The sequence below is a fragment of the Panthera onca genome, chromosome B4 (genome assembly GCF_046562875.1).
Source record: "Panthera onca isolate mPanOnc1 chromosome B4, mPanOnc1 haplotype 2, whole genome shotgun sequence".
Classification (NCBI taxonomy): Eukaryota; Metazoa; Chordata; class Mammalia; order Carnivora; family Felidae; genus Panthera; species Panthera onca.
The window spans coordinates 66,954,991-66,970,609 of record NC_138345.1 but is presented as its reverse complement, the minus strand read 5'-3'; the positions used below and the strand labels follow the sequence as shown (position 1 = coordinate 66,970,609).

The following is a 15,619-nucleotide window of genomic DNA, read 5'->3' as shown; positions in this document are numbered from 1 at the left end:
AAATGACAGAAAAGATCATTCCAAAGAGAAAAAAACTAAATTGTTCAAAGAATTTCCCCCCATAATCCAGGCGAGCAAGACTTCACAATGCCTGCCAAGCTGGATTTCATAATTGGTATGGATCAGTAACTCAGTATTGCCTCTTCTTCTGTTTTAGAATTAATTTTCTATTGAATTTATACTGTCTTTACTCTGACACTATATATTTTATGTATATCTTCTGCTATCTTTTTATTTTCAAAATTTGATTATATTCTACATGTTTCTCTCTCCAATTTAATATTCTTTGAATCTTGATTTTTAAGAAATCAGCTTCTTGGGGCACCTGGATGGCTCAGTTGGTTAAGCATTTTTTCTCCACTTCATCAGGTTTCCTGGTGTGACATGGCAAATTCTGTAAATTCTGAAATTCTTCCATGTGTCTCCATCTCTCAAGTGATTACCTTCCTATTTTTAACAGTCATATTTAAACCTTACTCCTTTATTTAAAAGAAAAATTATTATGTGTTATTTATTTTGAGAGAGAGAGAGACAGAGTGCGAGTGTGGGAGGGGCAGAGAGAGAGGGAGACACAGAATCTGAAGCAAGGCTCCAGGCTCTGAGCTATCAGCACAGAGCCCTGACATGGGGCTAGAACCCATGAGTGTGAGATCATGACCTCAGTCGAAGTTGGACATTCAACCGACTGAGCCACTCAGACACCCCAAACCTTACTCCTTTAGAATTGGTACTAGTTCAAGGTGGCAATGGAGAAGAATGCTTAACTCACCTCCTCCCACAAACACACCAAATCTACAGCTACATACAGAACAATTTCCTCTGAAAAAAACCCAAAAACTAGTTAAAAGACTCCTTCACAATGGGTGAATGTGAAAAAATCCACATGGAAACAAGTTGTGGGGTCCTGGCTGACTCAGTCACCAGAGCGTGTGACTCTTGATCTCAGGGTCATAAATTTGAGCCCCATGCTGGGTGGACAGAGTATTAAAACAAACAAACAAACAAACAAACAAACAAAAAAAACTAAAACAAAACAAAACAAAAAAAAAACTTAAAAAAAAAAGTTGGAGAGGCTGAGGCACAATTTCACCACAAATCCTGCCACGGGCTGATAGCAACCCACAATTCAGAGGGAACCCACAACTCTAAAATTCTCCCTGAAGAGCAAGTGCTTTGAACCCTACAACTAATACCTTACCTTTTAAGACCTGCACCTGACAGACAACAACAACAAAACATCAAGTTCTGTATGCCAATGGGACTTGTGTCTATGAGAATAACAAGGCTATGGAAAACTGAGCAACAGTTCTTAAGGGACTCACACAGGCTCCCTGTAGCTACAACTCAGGGTCTAGAAATGAGGCAGCCCACTGAAGTACCCAAGTGTTTTGCAAAAGAAGCCTATGATCATTATATCTGCAGCCTGGGGCTTCTAATTAAACTCACATTAAAGGACCAACTTTAATCCTTTCCAGAGACATCAGAGACTGGGTGCTATCTTTGTGCTCACCCTCTGACCCACTCCAGGTAACTAGTATCTCCCAATAAGGAGACCGTGCACATGTCTGGTGCCCTGGGTTTTGTGGCTGCTGCCCAGGGGACACCCTTGATTACTTAGCTCTGGCAGGCAACAGGTTCCAGGCTCAGACCTTGCATTTGTAGGTCCCATAGGACTGTAACGAACAGAAAAAGAGTTCTGAAACAGCTACCCCGGCAGGGGACAGGAGTGAGAGAAAGCAGAATGAAATGCAACCCCAATCTTTCTATGAAAGAGGCTTATCTAATTATCTTAAATCTTCAGCCTGAGGGGCAGGATTCTAAGTAACACACATTTACAGGCCTACTGAAATATTCTCCCAAGACTGCAGAGCTCAGCAGGAACCACCTTCACACTCTCCTTCTGCCATTTTCCATTTTCCAGGTACTGCCGGAAAACAATGCCAATGCACACGTAGAGCCCCAGTTTTTGCAGCTGCTGCCCAGGGGATGTCCTTTGATCATCAGCTCTGGTAACCCCCAGAGCTCTCGTAGGTCCCACAGGACTGTAACAAAGAGTTCTTAACCAGCTACCTATCCAGGGACTAATGATGAGGCAGACCAAAACACCTATTCTTTCTGTGGAAGAGGCCTATTAGCTTATATTAACACCTGTAACCAGAGGGGCAAGCTTGTAATTAAACACACATCTAGGGGCCACCTGCAATCATCTCCAGATACCGTAGAGGCCAGCAGGTACCATCTTCACACTCTCCCTCTGCCATGCCCCACATTGCTGGTGTCACCAAGAAAGGAACTTGTATAAACACCCAGCATCCTGGCTTTTGTGGCTGCTGCCCAGAGGACACATCCTTTGATAGGCTGGCTCTGCTGGAGAGCAGGGTTTAGGTTCACAGATCCAACAGGATTACAGCAAACAGAGAAACACTTCCTAACTGGCTATCACATCAGGGCTCAGAGCAGAGGGAACAGACAGATGCTCACCTCCAAGTCTTACCATCAAAGAGGTAAATTTGCATACTTTAAAAAATCCCACCTGAGGGTGTGGCTTCCAATCAAACAACCTGGTTACTGACTGAGATCCTTCCCAGTGGGACACTGGCAGGTTTTGGCATACACTCAACTACTGGGAGCTACTAAAAATAAAGCAGACTACTTGGAAAATCACAAAGGTTTGAGAGACAACAAAGAGATAGGGCAGGATTGAAACAGATTTTATTTCGCAATCAAGGCCCTACCTTCGAGACTAGAAGTGTCTGTTTTATCTAACACACAGAAACCAACAAAGTCAAAGCATTTGAAGACACAGAACAGTATATTCTAAACAAAAGAAAAAAAAGAAAAAACTTCAGAAAAACCCATCAGTGAAATGAAGATAAGTGATTTATCTGGTAAGAGTTCAAAATAACAATCATAAAAATGCTCTCCCTGAGGTCAGAAGCACAATGCAAGAACTAAGAATTTCAACAAAGAAATAGAAAATATAAGAAATTACCAAACAGAAATCACAGAGCTAAGGAATACAATAACTGAAAAATGTAATAAAAGGAATAGAAAACTTGATGAAGCCAAAGGATAAGGAATTCAAAGACAGGTCAGTGGAATTTATCAACTCAGAGGAGCAACAACAAAAAGGAATTAAAAAAGTGTAAATAGTATAAGGGATTTGGGAACAATATAAAATAAACCAATATTTATATAATAGGAGCTCCAAAAGAAAAATAAGGACACAGGGACAGAAAACTTATTTGAAGAAATTATGGCCGTCAACTTCCCTAACTTGGGGAATGAAACAGACATCCAGAGCCAGGAAGAACTTGGAGTTCCAAATAAGCTGAACCCAAAGAGACCCACATCAAGATACATAATTAAGTGATCAAAGATAAAGACAAGAAGAGAATTTTAAAAGCAGCAAAAGAAAAACAACTTGTTACATACAGGAAAACCCCATAAAACCATCATCAGACTTTTCAGGAGAAACTCTGCAGGCCAGAAGGGAGAGGCACAATATATTCAAAGAAAAAAACTATCAACCAAGAATATTCTACCCAGTAAAGGTGTCCTTCAGAATAGAAGGAGAGATAAGCAAAAGCTAAAGGAGTTCATCTCCACTAGACTTGGCTTTATAAAAAATGTTAAAGGGATTTCCTTAAGCTGAAATAAAAGTTATCAATTAATAACAGGAAAACATATGAAGGTATAAATTTTACTAGTAAAGGTAAAAATATATTAAATTTCAAAAAATATTGTAAAGGCTAATATTGAAAAGTTAATAAAGCTAGTATGAAGGTTAAAGACAAAAGTAGTAAAAACAACAACTACGATAATTTGTTAATAAATACATAAGATGAAAAGAAGTTGTGACATCAAAAACATAAAATGTTGGGGGGTTAGTAAAACTGTAGAGCTTAAAAATGCATTTGAACTTAAGTTTTTATCAGCTTAAAATGGACCATTATCAGAAGTTGTTTTATATAACCCTCATGGTAACCACAAAGCAAAAGCCTATAGTAAATAAACAAGACATGAAAATAAAAGAAACTAAGCATAACACAATGGAAAAATCATTAAATTACAAAGGAACAGAGCAAGAGAAGAAACAAAGGAATTATAAACCAACCAAAACATGAGTAAAATGGCAATAAACCCATGTCTATCAATAATGACAAATATAAATGGACTAAATTTCTCCAATCAAAAGAGACAGAGTGACCAAGTGGATTAAAAAAAAAAAAAAAAAAAAAAAGACCCATGTATATGCTGCCTTTGAGAGACTCATTTCACACATAAGGACACACACACACATACTGAAAGTGAAATGATGGAAAAAAGACATTTCATGAAAATGGAAACCAAAAGAAAACTGGAATAGATACACATATATCAGACAAAATAGACTTTAAAACAAGACTATTGTAAGAGGCAAAGAGGGTCATAGTATAATGAAACAGGGTGAATCCAAGAAGAAAATACAACTTTTGAAAATATGTATGTACCCAACATAGGAGTAGCTAAATATATAATTGTAGGGGACTTTAATACCCCATGTTCATCAACTGACAGATCCTCCAGACAGAAAATCAATAAGGAAACACTGGCCTTAAATGACACTTTACATCAGATGTACTAAACAGACATATACAAAGCATTTCATCCAAAAACAATAGTGTACACATTATTTTCAAGCACATACTAAATATTTTCCATGACAGACTGTATATTAGGCCACACAACAAGTCTTATTAAGTTTACTAAGATTGAAACCACATCAAGCATGTTTTGAAACCGTAATGATATGAAAATTTACAAGGAGGAAACTGGGAAATTGACAAATACATGGAGATTAGACAACATGCTCCTAAACAACCAATGGATGAAAAAATAATTTAAAAAATTTTAAATATCTTGACACAAATAAAAATGGAAATACAAAATACCAAAACTTTTGGGATGCAGCAAAAACAGATCTAAGTGGGAAGTTTGTGGTGATAAACACCTACCTTAAGAAACAAGAAAGATCTCAAACAACCTAACTTTATATCTCAGGGAACTAACACACTGAACCTACAGTTAGTAGAAGAAAGTAAATAACAAAGATCAGAGTAGAAATAAATGAATTAGAAACTAAAAAGACAATACAAAAGATTAATGAAACTGAGAGTTGGTTGTTTGAAAAGATAAAAAAAAAAAAAACAAAAAAAAAAAAAACGATGAACTGTTCAGCCAGACTCAACAGGGGAAAAAAGAGAAAGGACTCAAAATCAGAAATTAAAGAGATGTTACAACTGATAACAGAGAAACACAAAAGATCATAAGAGACTACTACAAACAATGATAAATCAACAAACTGAATGACCCAGAAGAAATTAATAAAATTCCTAAAAGATGCAACCTACCAAAATTGATTCATTAAGAAATCGAAAATATGAATAGCACCAGTTACTAGTAAAGAGAATGAATCAGTAATCAAAAACTTCCCAATAAGCAAAAGTCCAGGACTAATGGCTTCACTGGTGAATTCTATCAAACTAACAAACTTTTAAAAAATTACTACAAATCCTTCTTAAAAATCTTCAAAAAAAAAAAAAAAAATAGAGAAAGGAACACTTCCAAACTCAATGTATGAATATTACCTGATACCAAAAACAGAAAAGAACACAAGTAAAGAAATTACAGCACACTATCCCTAATGCAACATATATTTAAAAATCCTGAAAAATATTAGCAAACTGAATTTAACAATACATTAAAAGGATTATACACAATGATCAAGTGAGATTCATTCCAGGAATGTAAAGATGGTTCAACACTAAAGTATAAAAATCATATGATCATTTCAAAAGATGCAGAAAAAGTATTTGTCAATATTTGACACTCATTCATGATTAAAACTCGCAACAAATGAGTATAGAAGGAACACACCTCAACAGAATAAAAGCCATATATGTTAAACCTGTAGCTAACATCCTACTCAACAGTGCTTAAGTTTTTCCTCCATGATCAGGAACAACACAAGGATGTCTACACTCACCACTTTTATTCAACATAACACTAAAAGTCCTAGTTAGAGCAATCAGGCAAGAAAAATAAATAAAAAGCATACAAAACAGAAAAGAACAATGAAAATTATCTTCGTTTGCAGATAAAAGGGTACTACATATAGAACACACTAAACATTCCACCAAGAAACTGTTAGAAATAATAAATTTAGTAAAGTTGCAGGATACATAACATATAAAATCAACTTCATTTCTGTACACTAATAATGAACTATCAGAATGAGAAATTAAAGAAACGATCCCATTTACAACTGCATCAAAAAGGATAACATACCTAAAAATATATTTAATCACAGAGGTGAAAGATCTGTACACAGAAAACTGTAAGACATTGGTGAACAGAAGACACACTGAAAAAAAGAAAGAAAAGACACAAAGATAATCCATGTTCACGATTGTAAGAATTTATCTTGTTAAAATGCCCATACTACCCAAAGCAGATCCAATGCAATCTCTACCAAAATTCCAAGGTACTTTTCATAGAAGTAGAACAAATAATTCTAAAAGATGTAAGGAACCACAAAAGACCCTAAATAACCAAAGCTTGAGGAAAAGAACAAAGCTAGAAGCATCACACTTCCTAATTTCAAACACTATTAAAAAGCTATGGTAATCAACACAGTATGGTACTGGCATAAAATAGGCATAGACCCAGAGAACATAAGAGAAATCAGAGAAGTAAATACATATATAATGGCCAACTAATTTACAACAAAGGAGCCAAGAATGTACTGTAGGGAAAGGACAGTCTCTTCAATAAATGGTGCTGGAAAACTGGATAGCTAAATGCAAAAGAATGAAAATGGACTCCTATATTACACCATACACAAAAATTAACTCAAAATGGAATAAAGACTTGAACATAAGGCCTGCAACCATAAAGTTGCTAGAAGAAAACCTAGGAGATAAGTTCCTTGACATTGATCTTGGCAATGATTTTTTGGATTTGACACCAAAAACAAAGGTAATTAAAGCAAAACTAAACAAGTGAGGCTACATCAAACTAAAAAAAACTTCTGCACAGCAAAGGAAACCAAAAACAAAATGAAAAGGCAACCTACAGAATGGAAGAAAATATTTGTAAACCATTTATCTAATAAGGGGTTAATATCCAAAATATGTAAATAACTCCTAAATCTCAAAAAAAAACAAAACCAAAAACAAAAACAAAAAAACAATCTAATTAAACAATAGGCAGAGGAACTGAACAGACTTTTTTTCCAAAGATGACCTACAGATGGCCAACAGGTACATGAAAAGGGTGCTCAATACCATGAATCATCAAGAAAACGCAAATCAAAACCACAATGAGACAGCACCTCACACTTGTTAAAATGGCTAATACCAAAAAAACAAGAACTAACAAGTATTGGCAAGGATGTGGAGAAAAGGAAGCCTTGTGTACTGTTGGTGGGAATGTAGATTAGTCAGCTGCTATGTCAGACAGTATAGAGCATCCTCAAAAAAGAAAAACAGAACTACCATGGGATCCAGCAAATCCACTTCTAGTAATTTTTCTAAAGGAAATGTAAACACTAACTCAAAGTGATTGTCCTCACTCCCTTGCTCATTGCCATTATTTACCATAGCTAAGACATGCAAATGAACTAAGTGTCCATAGATGTTTGAATGGATAAAGAAGATGTGGTATACATCTGCAAAGGAGTATTATTCAGCCATATTAAAGAAGAAAATCCTGCCATTTGCAACAGGGATGGAACTTGAGGGTATCATGAAGAATGAAATAAGTTAGAGAAAAACTAATACCATATGGTCTCACTTATAACGTGCAATGTGAAAAAAAATTAAAATACAAACTCAAAGAGAGGGGCCTGGGGCTGCTCTTTGGTTACGTATCTGACTCTTGATCTCAGCTCAGGTCTTGATCTCAGGGTTATGAGTTCAAGCCCCATGTTGGTCTCCACACTGAGCATGGAGCCTAATTAAAAAACAAAACAAAGTATAGATTCAGAGAACAGACTGGTGGTTTCAGAGGTGGGACTGGGTATGGGCAAAAAGGATGGATGAAGGCTGTCAAAAGATACAATTTCCACTTATAAAATAAATAAGCCCTGGGGATGTAATGTACAACCTGGTGATTATAATTAGTAAAACTATATAGTACATTTAAAAGTTGCTAAGACATCTTAAAAGTTCTCATAAGAAAAAACAATTTTTTAAAAAATGTTTATTTATTTTGGAGAGAGGGCTGGAGGGGCAGAGAGAGAGAGAGAGAGAGAGAGAGAGAGAGGCAGAGAATCTGAAACAGGCACTGCACTGTTAGTGCAGACCCTGATGCGGGGCTTGGACTCATGAACTGTGAGATCATGACCTGAGCGGAAGCCAGAAGTTTAACCAACTGAACCACCCTGGTGCCCCAGAAAAAACAAAATTTTTACTGTGGTATGGTAATGGATGTTAACTAGACTTATTTTGGTGATCATTTCACATTTTATACATCAAATCATGATGTATACCTGAAACTAACAAATCATTATATGTAATTAAATCTTAATTTAAAAATTATTTTTATACTCCTCCAAGACCCTGTTCTCTCCTATTCCCTTCCACATCCAACAAAAGGATCTTGGGAACACCACTTCTTCTCCATTCCCTACAATCTGCCATCCAAGATGGATTTTTGTTTGCTTCTCTGTCTTAATTCTGCCTCAGTAGGAACTAACTGTTTTGATTTTACCCAGCCAGTGGGAAGGCACAGCCCTGCCTTTCTTCTGCGCCTACTCCTTCCTTCTTCCTTTCCTGTGCTGACTCCTGCCTTGGTCGCTCTTGTAGAATTTAAGATTTTAGCCAAAGTTTCACTACACCTTTAGCCCTGTCCATGAGTCACAAATTATAAGCCCCATGTCTAGTCTATCCAAAGACCTCCTTATAGTACTTGATTCCCTGCAGGCTCTACCCTAATGGGCTTATTTTCTTTTCCAACTTGCTCTAGCCACATTTAACCTGTCATAGATATAGTCAAAAAGAGGTTTTTTGTTTTTTGTAAGTATTTTAACCTGCTGATAATTCCTTCTTCGAGCGAATATATATTATTCTTTTTTTAATGTTTATTTATTTTGAGAGAGAAATAGAGAGAGAGAGGCAGAGAGAGAGAGACACAAAACCTGAAGCAGGTTCCAGGCTCTGAGCTGTCAGCACAGAGCCCAGCGCAGGGCTCGAACTCACGAAGTGTGGGATCATGACCTGAGCCAAAGCCGGATACTCATCTGACTGAGACACCCAGGTGCCCCACAATTATTTCATTCTTATTTAATAATCTAAAATGAGTTTTTCAGGTCAGCAATTTTCTTCCAACTAGTGATTTAGAAACTCAGTCCCTCCCATCTTGTGGCTGCAAACATCCCTTAGGGCTTCACTACCATGTAGCTATCACATGAGGGGTAACATGGAGAAAGAATCCCCTCCTTTTACAGTGCATGAAAATGATGCACATCACTGCTGATAACATTCTGTTTGGAGATCTCGCCACATGACCAAATTTAGTTGAATGGAAGATTAGAAAATGTGCTCCTTGGGGCTTCTGGGTGGCTCAGCTGGCTAAGCATCTGACTTTGGCTCATGTCATGATCTCACAGTTTGTGGGTTCGAGCCCCATGTCAGGCTCTGTACTGACAGCTCAGAGCCTGGAGCCTGCTTCAGATTCTGTCTCCCCTCTCTCTCTGCCTCTCCCTTGTTCATGCTCTCTCTAAAAAATAAACAAATATTAAAAAAAAATTAAAGAAAATGTGTTCCTTGACCGGGTAGCCCTTTCACAGTAACAGCTCTATTCTGTAAAAGAGGGCACATAAAATTTGATGGAGAGTTAACCTTTTCTGCAACCATCTCCCATGTTTTCAGTCTTGGTGGCATCATCCCATCAACCTTTACCCAAATCATAAATACAGGACTTCAGTTTTTCCCTTTTCACTTAACTAATCACCAAGCTCTATCAAAACTAGACCTTCTAATTCTTTGTGATAGCTCTTGTTTCCATCCTCACTGCCACTCCTCAACTTTTTAATACTCTGATGTTTGTAATATTCCTCTGCTAAAAAATTTTTAGTGGCTGTTTGATGATAGGGAATTAAATTGTTATACATCCTACAAAGTCTTTTATGACCTGGCCCTTTATAATGCCCAGCGTTATCTCCTGCCATTCCTCCACCTTATAATTTATGCTACAGTAGAAGCAATAACAGTAAGTAGAATGAAACAACTTACTTACAGTTTCTTTTTTTCTTTTAACGTTTATTCATTTTTTGAGAGACAGAGACACAGCGTGAGTGGGGGAGGGGCAGAGAAAGAGACACAGAATCCAAAGCAGGCTCCAGGCTCTGAACTGTCAGCACAGAGCCCGACACGGGGCTGGAACTCACAGACTGTGATATCATGACCTGGGCCAAAGTCAGATGCTTAACTGACTGAGCCACCCAGGCACCCCCTTACTTACAGTTTCTAAAACAACCTATATTCCCTCACCTCTTAGTTTCTATCTAAATTGTTCCTTCTTCATAGGATAAAGGCAGTTTGTCCATTTGGTAAACTTACACCCAAATCAAAAATGTTCTCCTCTATCACATCTTCCTCTGACTGACCATGAAACTTAGAACCGTCATCTTTATTTTTTATTATTGAAGTATAACTGACATAAAAGATTATATTAGTTGTAGGTGTATAACACACTGATTTGACAATCCTATATATTACTCAATGTTCACCATAAGTGTAGTTACCAACTATCATCATACATTATTACAATATGATTGACTACATTCCCTATACTGTACTTTTCATTTCTGTGACTTATTTTTTTTTTTAAGTGGAAGGTTTTACCCCTTAATCCTCTTCACCTATTTCGCCGATCCCTCATTAGCCTCCCCACTGGCAAATACCAGTTTGTTCCCTATATTTAAAAGTCCAGGTTTTTTGTTCATTTTTTTTATTCCACATATAAGTAAAATAATATGCTATGTCTTTCTCTGATTTATTTCACTTAGCATAATAATACTCTGTAGGTCCATTCATGTCACAGATGGCAAGATCTCATTCTTTTTTGTGGCTGAGTAATATTCCACTGTGTGTGTGTGTGTGTGTGTGTGTGTGTGTGTGTGTGACACACACACACACACACACACATGTACCACAATTTCTTATTCATTCATCTACTGATGGACATTTGGGTTGTTTCCAAATCTTGGCTACAATAAACAATGGGGCGCATATATCTTTTCAAATTAGTGTTTTTGGTTTCTTTGGATAAATAACCCAGTATTTAGGACTGTATAGAGTTTTTATTTTTAATTGTTTAAGGAACTTCCATACAGTTTTACAAAGCAGCTTCACCAATTTACATTCCTACCAACACTGCAAGAAGGGTTTCCTTTTCTCCACATCCTTGCCAACACTTGTTATTTCTTATCTTTTTGATACTGGCCATTCTGACTGGTGTGAAATCACATCTCATTGTGGTTCTGTTTTGCATTTCCCTAATGATTAATGATATTGAGCATCTTTTCATGTGTTTGTTAGGTATCTGTCTACTCTGGAGAAATGTCTGTTTAGGTCCTCTGCTCATTTTTAAATCAGATTGTTTACTTTCCTGGTGTTAAGCCGTATGAGTTCTTTATATATTTTGGATAATAACCCCTTATTGGATATACCATTTACAACTATCTTCTCCCATTAAGAAGGTTGCATTCTTGTTTTGTCAGTAGTTTCTTTTGCTGTACAAAAGCCTTTTATTTGGGTGTATTTTGGTTCATTTTTGCTTTTGTTTCCCTTGCCTAAGGAAACAAAACCAGAAATATGTTGCTAAGGTCAAGAAGAACAAAGCTGAAGGTATCACAATCCCAGATTTCAAGATATACTACAAAGCTACAGGACTCAAAACAGTATGGTACTGGCACAAAAACAGACACATAGATCAATGGAATAAGATAGAGAGCCCAGAAATAAACCCACATCTATATGGTCAATTAATGTACAATAAAGGAAGAAAGAGTAACAATGGGGGAAAGTCTTTCCAATAAACCAGATAGCTACATGCCAAAGAAGAAAACTGGGCCACTTTATGTATACCATAGATAAAAGTGAATTCAAAATGGATTAAAGATCTAAATGTGAGAACTGAAACCATAAAACTCCTTTAAAAAACTTAGAAGAAGTGTCTTTTACTAAGTTTCTACAAACCTTTGTAATTGGAGCAATATATCTAAATGTACTAGGTTCTTTTTTTCTGTTTCAGGCTAGCTACCATAGCTTCCCTAAGATAGGTTCCATGCCCTTTCCTCTCTGTACCTTTCAGTGTCTGGTGCATAAAAGAACGTAAGCTTCAGAAAACAAAAACTTTTTTTCACCACTGTTGCAACAGTGTCTAGCATATAGGAGACCCTCAATAAATTCTATTATATGAATACCTATTATGTATTCAATGCATATTCATCATAGAAAAAGAGAAAACAATTAGTATATGTGAAAATACAGAGTCAGGTAAGAGTCTGAATCCTGGTTTGAGTGTGTTACCTTGAACAATTTCTTTAATCTCTCTGAACTTGAGTCTCTTTTGCATTGAAGACCTTACAGGATCGGGCTCTTGGAGATTAGAAGTAAAGTACATAAAGCTCCTAGCACACAGCCTGGACTGTTGAAACAATCACACACCCTTATTACCTTATTATTACCAGTGGTTATAACTTACATAACCAGTGCTTATAGATCTTTCAGTATTCTTAAACATATAACTATGCTGACCATAGGATACTGAAACCTGATGTTTTCATCTTGGAAAAAATTTTATAGGACTTATAAGAAGAATTTTTTAAGTATCTAGATTGGTTTATCTTAAAGCATGTTACACTTTTTTAAAAGGTGGTAATTTTACGTCTAAGCTATAATTTCCCCAAAGTGAAAAAAAATAAAACAAAGAAAAAGTATTAACCTAAAAAGAAATTTTTTGATAAAAACTAACTTTAAATCAAACTTTAAACCAAAGTAAACTGCCAACCAGTATTATTATATTATCACATAATACAACTGACTTAATTGGAAAAATAATGTAAGATGTACTTTACCTCACCAAATCCCAAGTCCCATGATGGATTAGAATGCAATCCTTCCAAAGAGATATTACCCCTAAGGATCATAAATAAGATGCTTTTAAAGCGTGCTTTAATCCTACTGAAAACCCTTGTTCTAAATTATTGTTCCCAATGTTGGTTTCAGATCAGAATTACAAGGGAAGCTTTTCAAAAAACAGATTCATAAGCTCCAGCCTAAAGAGCTTATTTATTATATGTGGATCAAACTTGGCATTTTTAATTCAAAAAAATCACCCCTTCAAGTTATGTGGACCTTTAGCCAGATTTGAGGACCATGTTCTAAATCACTTTCATAAAGTACATTCAAAAATTCAAGGCCTACAATGTTTTTTATTCACACGTTTCTGAAAATTTGAGTATCTGTCAACAAAGTAGCTACTTTGTTGATTTTAAGTCGTGAATCTACATTTTAATTAATTTGTTGTGTCAATCCCATAAAAATAGCATTTATGTACTCTTTTTATAAATACATTTTAAATGTTTCCATAAGAAATACTTTCAGAATAAAAATATATGCTAGTTCATGATTTTCAATGACCAAAATCTGACTACATCATAATCACTACAAAAAAAGTTTGTGCTCTTCTGAAACTAGAACTTTTGTTTAATTACCTATAATAACAGTCCCATAAACTGTTAATATGCTTGCTTATGCTATTAATATTTAAATTCTATCACTCTCTTGTTCTGATTTTATACTAACCAAGCAATCTTCCCATAAAGAACTGCCAAAAGTTGGGAAATATGCTCACCATGCAAGGAAGCATTGCTATACATGTGACTCTTCTATTTCTTACTATAAATTAATAAACTGACACTATGGTGGGTATATAAGTTTCTTATATATACGTAAGTCAGTTTTCCCAAATCTAATTAATACTATCATTCCAGATATTTTTGCACTGCAAATATGAGCACCATACTCTCAAGTGGGGTGGTATTACCAAGATTCTGGTAAGTGGTAAGCCTTCCTTGAGGCTGGTCTACCCACTCTCAGACAGCTATTCGCCTACCTCATTTTGCATCAGGTCAAACCTTCAACATGCATCATACTAGATCCTGATTTGTATTCCCTGGATTTACCTAAAAACTTACATATAATTCACCGGATGTTTCTGGATTTCATTCTGTGGTGTCTTCTCTTGGCAATCACTTTCAAATTTTCCTTTAAAAATAAAAACATGCACTGAACCAAAACCTTAACATAGACCATCTCTGTTTTTTAATTTAAAGCTTATGACCCATACAGAGGGGAATTACTGATACAAAAAGTCATGTAATACAATGCTATTTTTAATTTCATAAGGCTTCCTAAACACACACACACACACACACACACACACGAGGGCACGCATGCACGCGCGCACACACACACACACACACACCTAAAACTGAAAACAAAAAAACCCCAATAAATTATGTTTTTCGTGTATGACACTCACCTTTATTTTCAGAGCTGGCTATACAACAATCCTTCTTAAAAGATATAGTAAAAGTATTTCTTTCATTATTGTTGTACTCTTTCTGATACTTCTTGTTTGGCTGACACCTCTCTGGATAATGTGTTTCATTAAAAGTCGAACAACTAAAAGTCAACTCTGGATCTGTAAAAATACTTCTAATGCATTGACCAGCTGAATGATTTTTATCAGAACTTGTGTTTGCGCAATTATCTCCCATACTGTCATAACCACACTTGTCAAAGGTTTTCTTTATCCTCTGTTGATCTGCGTTTAATAAATTGATCACATTTTCACTAATAAAAGAGTTACAATTCTCTGATATAAGGCTGGCTGTTGGCTGGTTCATGTCTTCAAGAAAATTTGAAACCTCTCTTCTATTTTCTCTCCAAATAGGTTGTACTGATTGTTTTTCAGTAATAAAGTCTGTTTGTCTTTGCTCATTCATGCTTCCACAATCTTCACCCATAACTGTAACAGGTCTTCCAGTAAGGAAATTCCTATTTCTTGGACTTTGGGATACATAAAAACATATTTAGAAAGAAAAAAATAGGGCATTTTCATTTTGAAGCACTTAAATTCTTAGAGAACATATCAAGTAGCTACTAACAATTACTTAGACTATGTTTTAATTTTTTTTAATTAAAAAAATATTGCTTTGGGTGGAAATTTGTCTAATGCATTCTTCTAGTGCTTTAGTAAGTATAAAATTAATCTACACTTAGTTCAGTATTTCATCATGAAAAATTAGTATGGGTTCAATTTACTATTATATTAATAAAACAAAATATGCCCAACCTATATATAGTTTGTTTTCTGTAACAAGATCTAGTGAATAACCTAGACACTGTGTGTAGCTGCTGCTTCATTTAACCAGGGAAAGATATTTAAAGACTGTACAGAGAAAAGTTATCCTGTGTTAAAACATAAAATCAAATAATCATGGGAATATTAGAACAGCTTTTTTTTCAACCTAACAATTCTAAAGTTCTCAAGGCAGAAAAAC

At 35.7% G+C, this 15,619-nt stretch overlaps 1 protein-coding gene across 2 annotated transcripts in view; it reads right to left on the bottom strand.

Moving 5' to 3' along the window:
- Nucleotides 1-15,619, bottom strand: part of REDIC1 (regulator of DNA class I crossover intermediates 1) — a 91,439-nt gene that overhangs the window by 15,703 nt on the left and 60,117 nt on the right. Inside the window, exons 8-11 of one of the 2 annotated variants that reach the window (XR_009617343.3) lie at nucleotides 14,596-15,125; nucleotides 14,249-14,318; nucleotides 13,127-13,187; nucleotides 12,579-12,696 (exon numbers count right to left, since the gene is read on the bottom strand). Coding sequence is in view for 1 of the 2 variants with exons in the window: in XM_060657925.3 (XP_060513908.1) it covers nucleotides 13,127-13,187; nucleotides 14,249-14,318; nucleotides 14,596-15,125 (661 nt within the window). In the remaining variant the exon portion in view is untranslated. The remainder of the gene's footprint in view (nucleotides 1-12,578; nucleotides 12,697-13,126; nucleotides 13,188-14,248; nucleotides 14,319-14,595; nucleotides 15,126-15,619) is intronic. The other variant, XM_060657925.3, reaches the window with a different exon arrangement.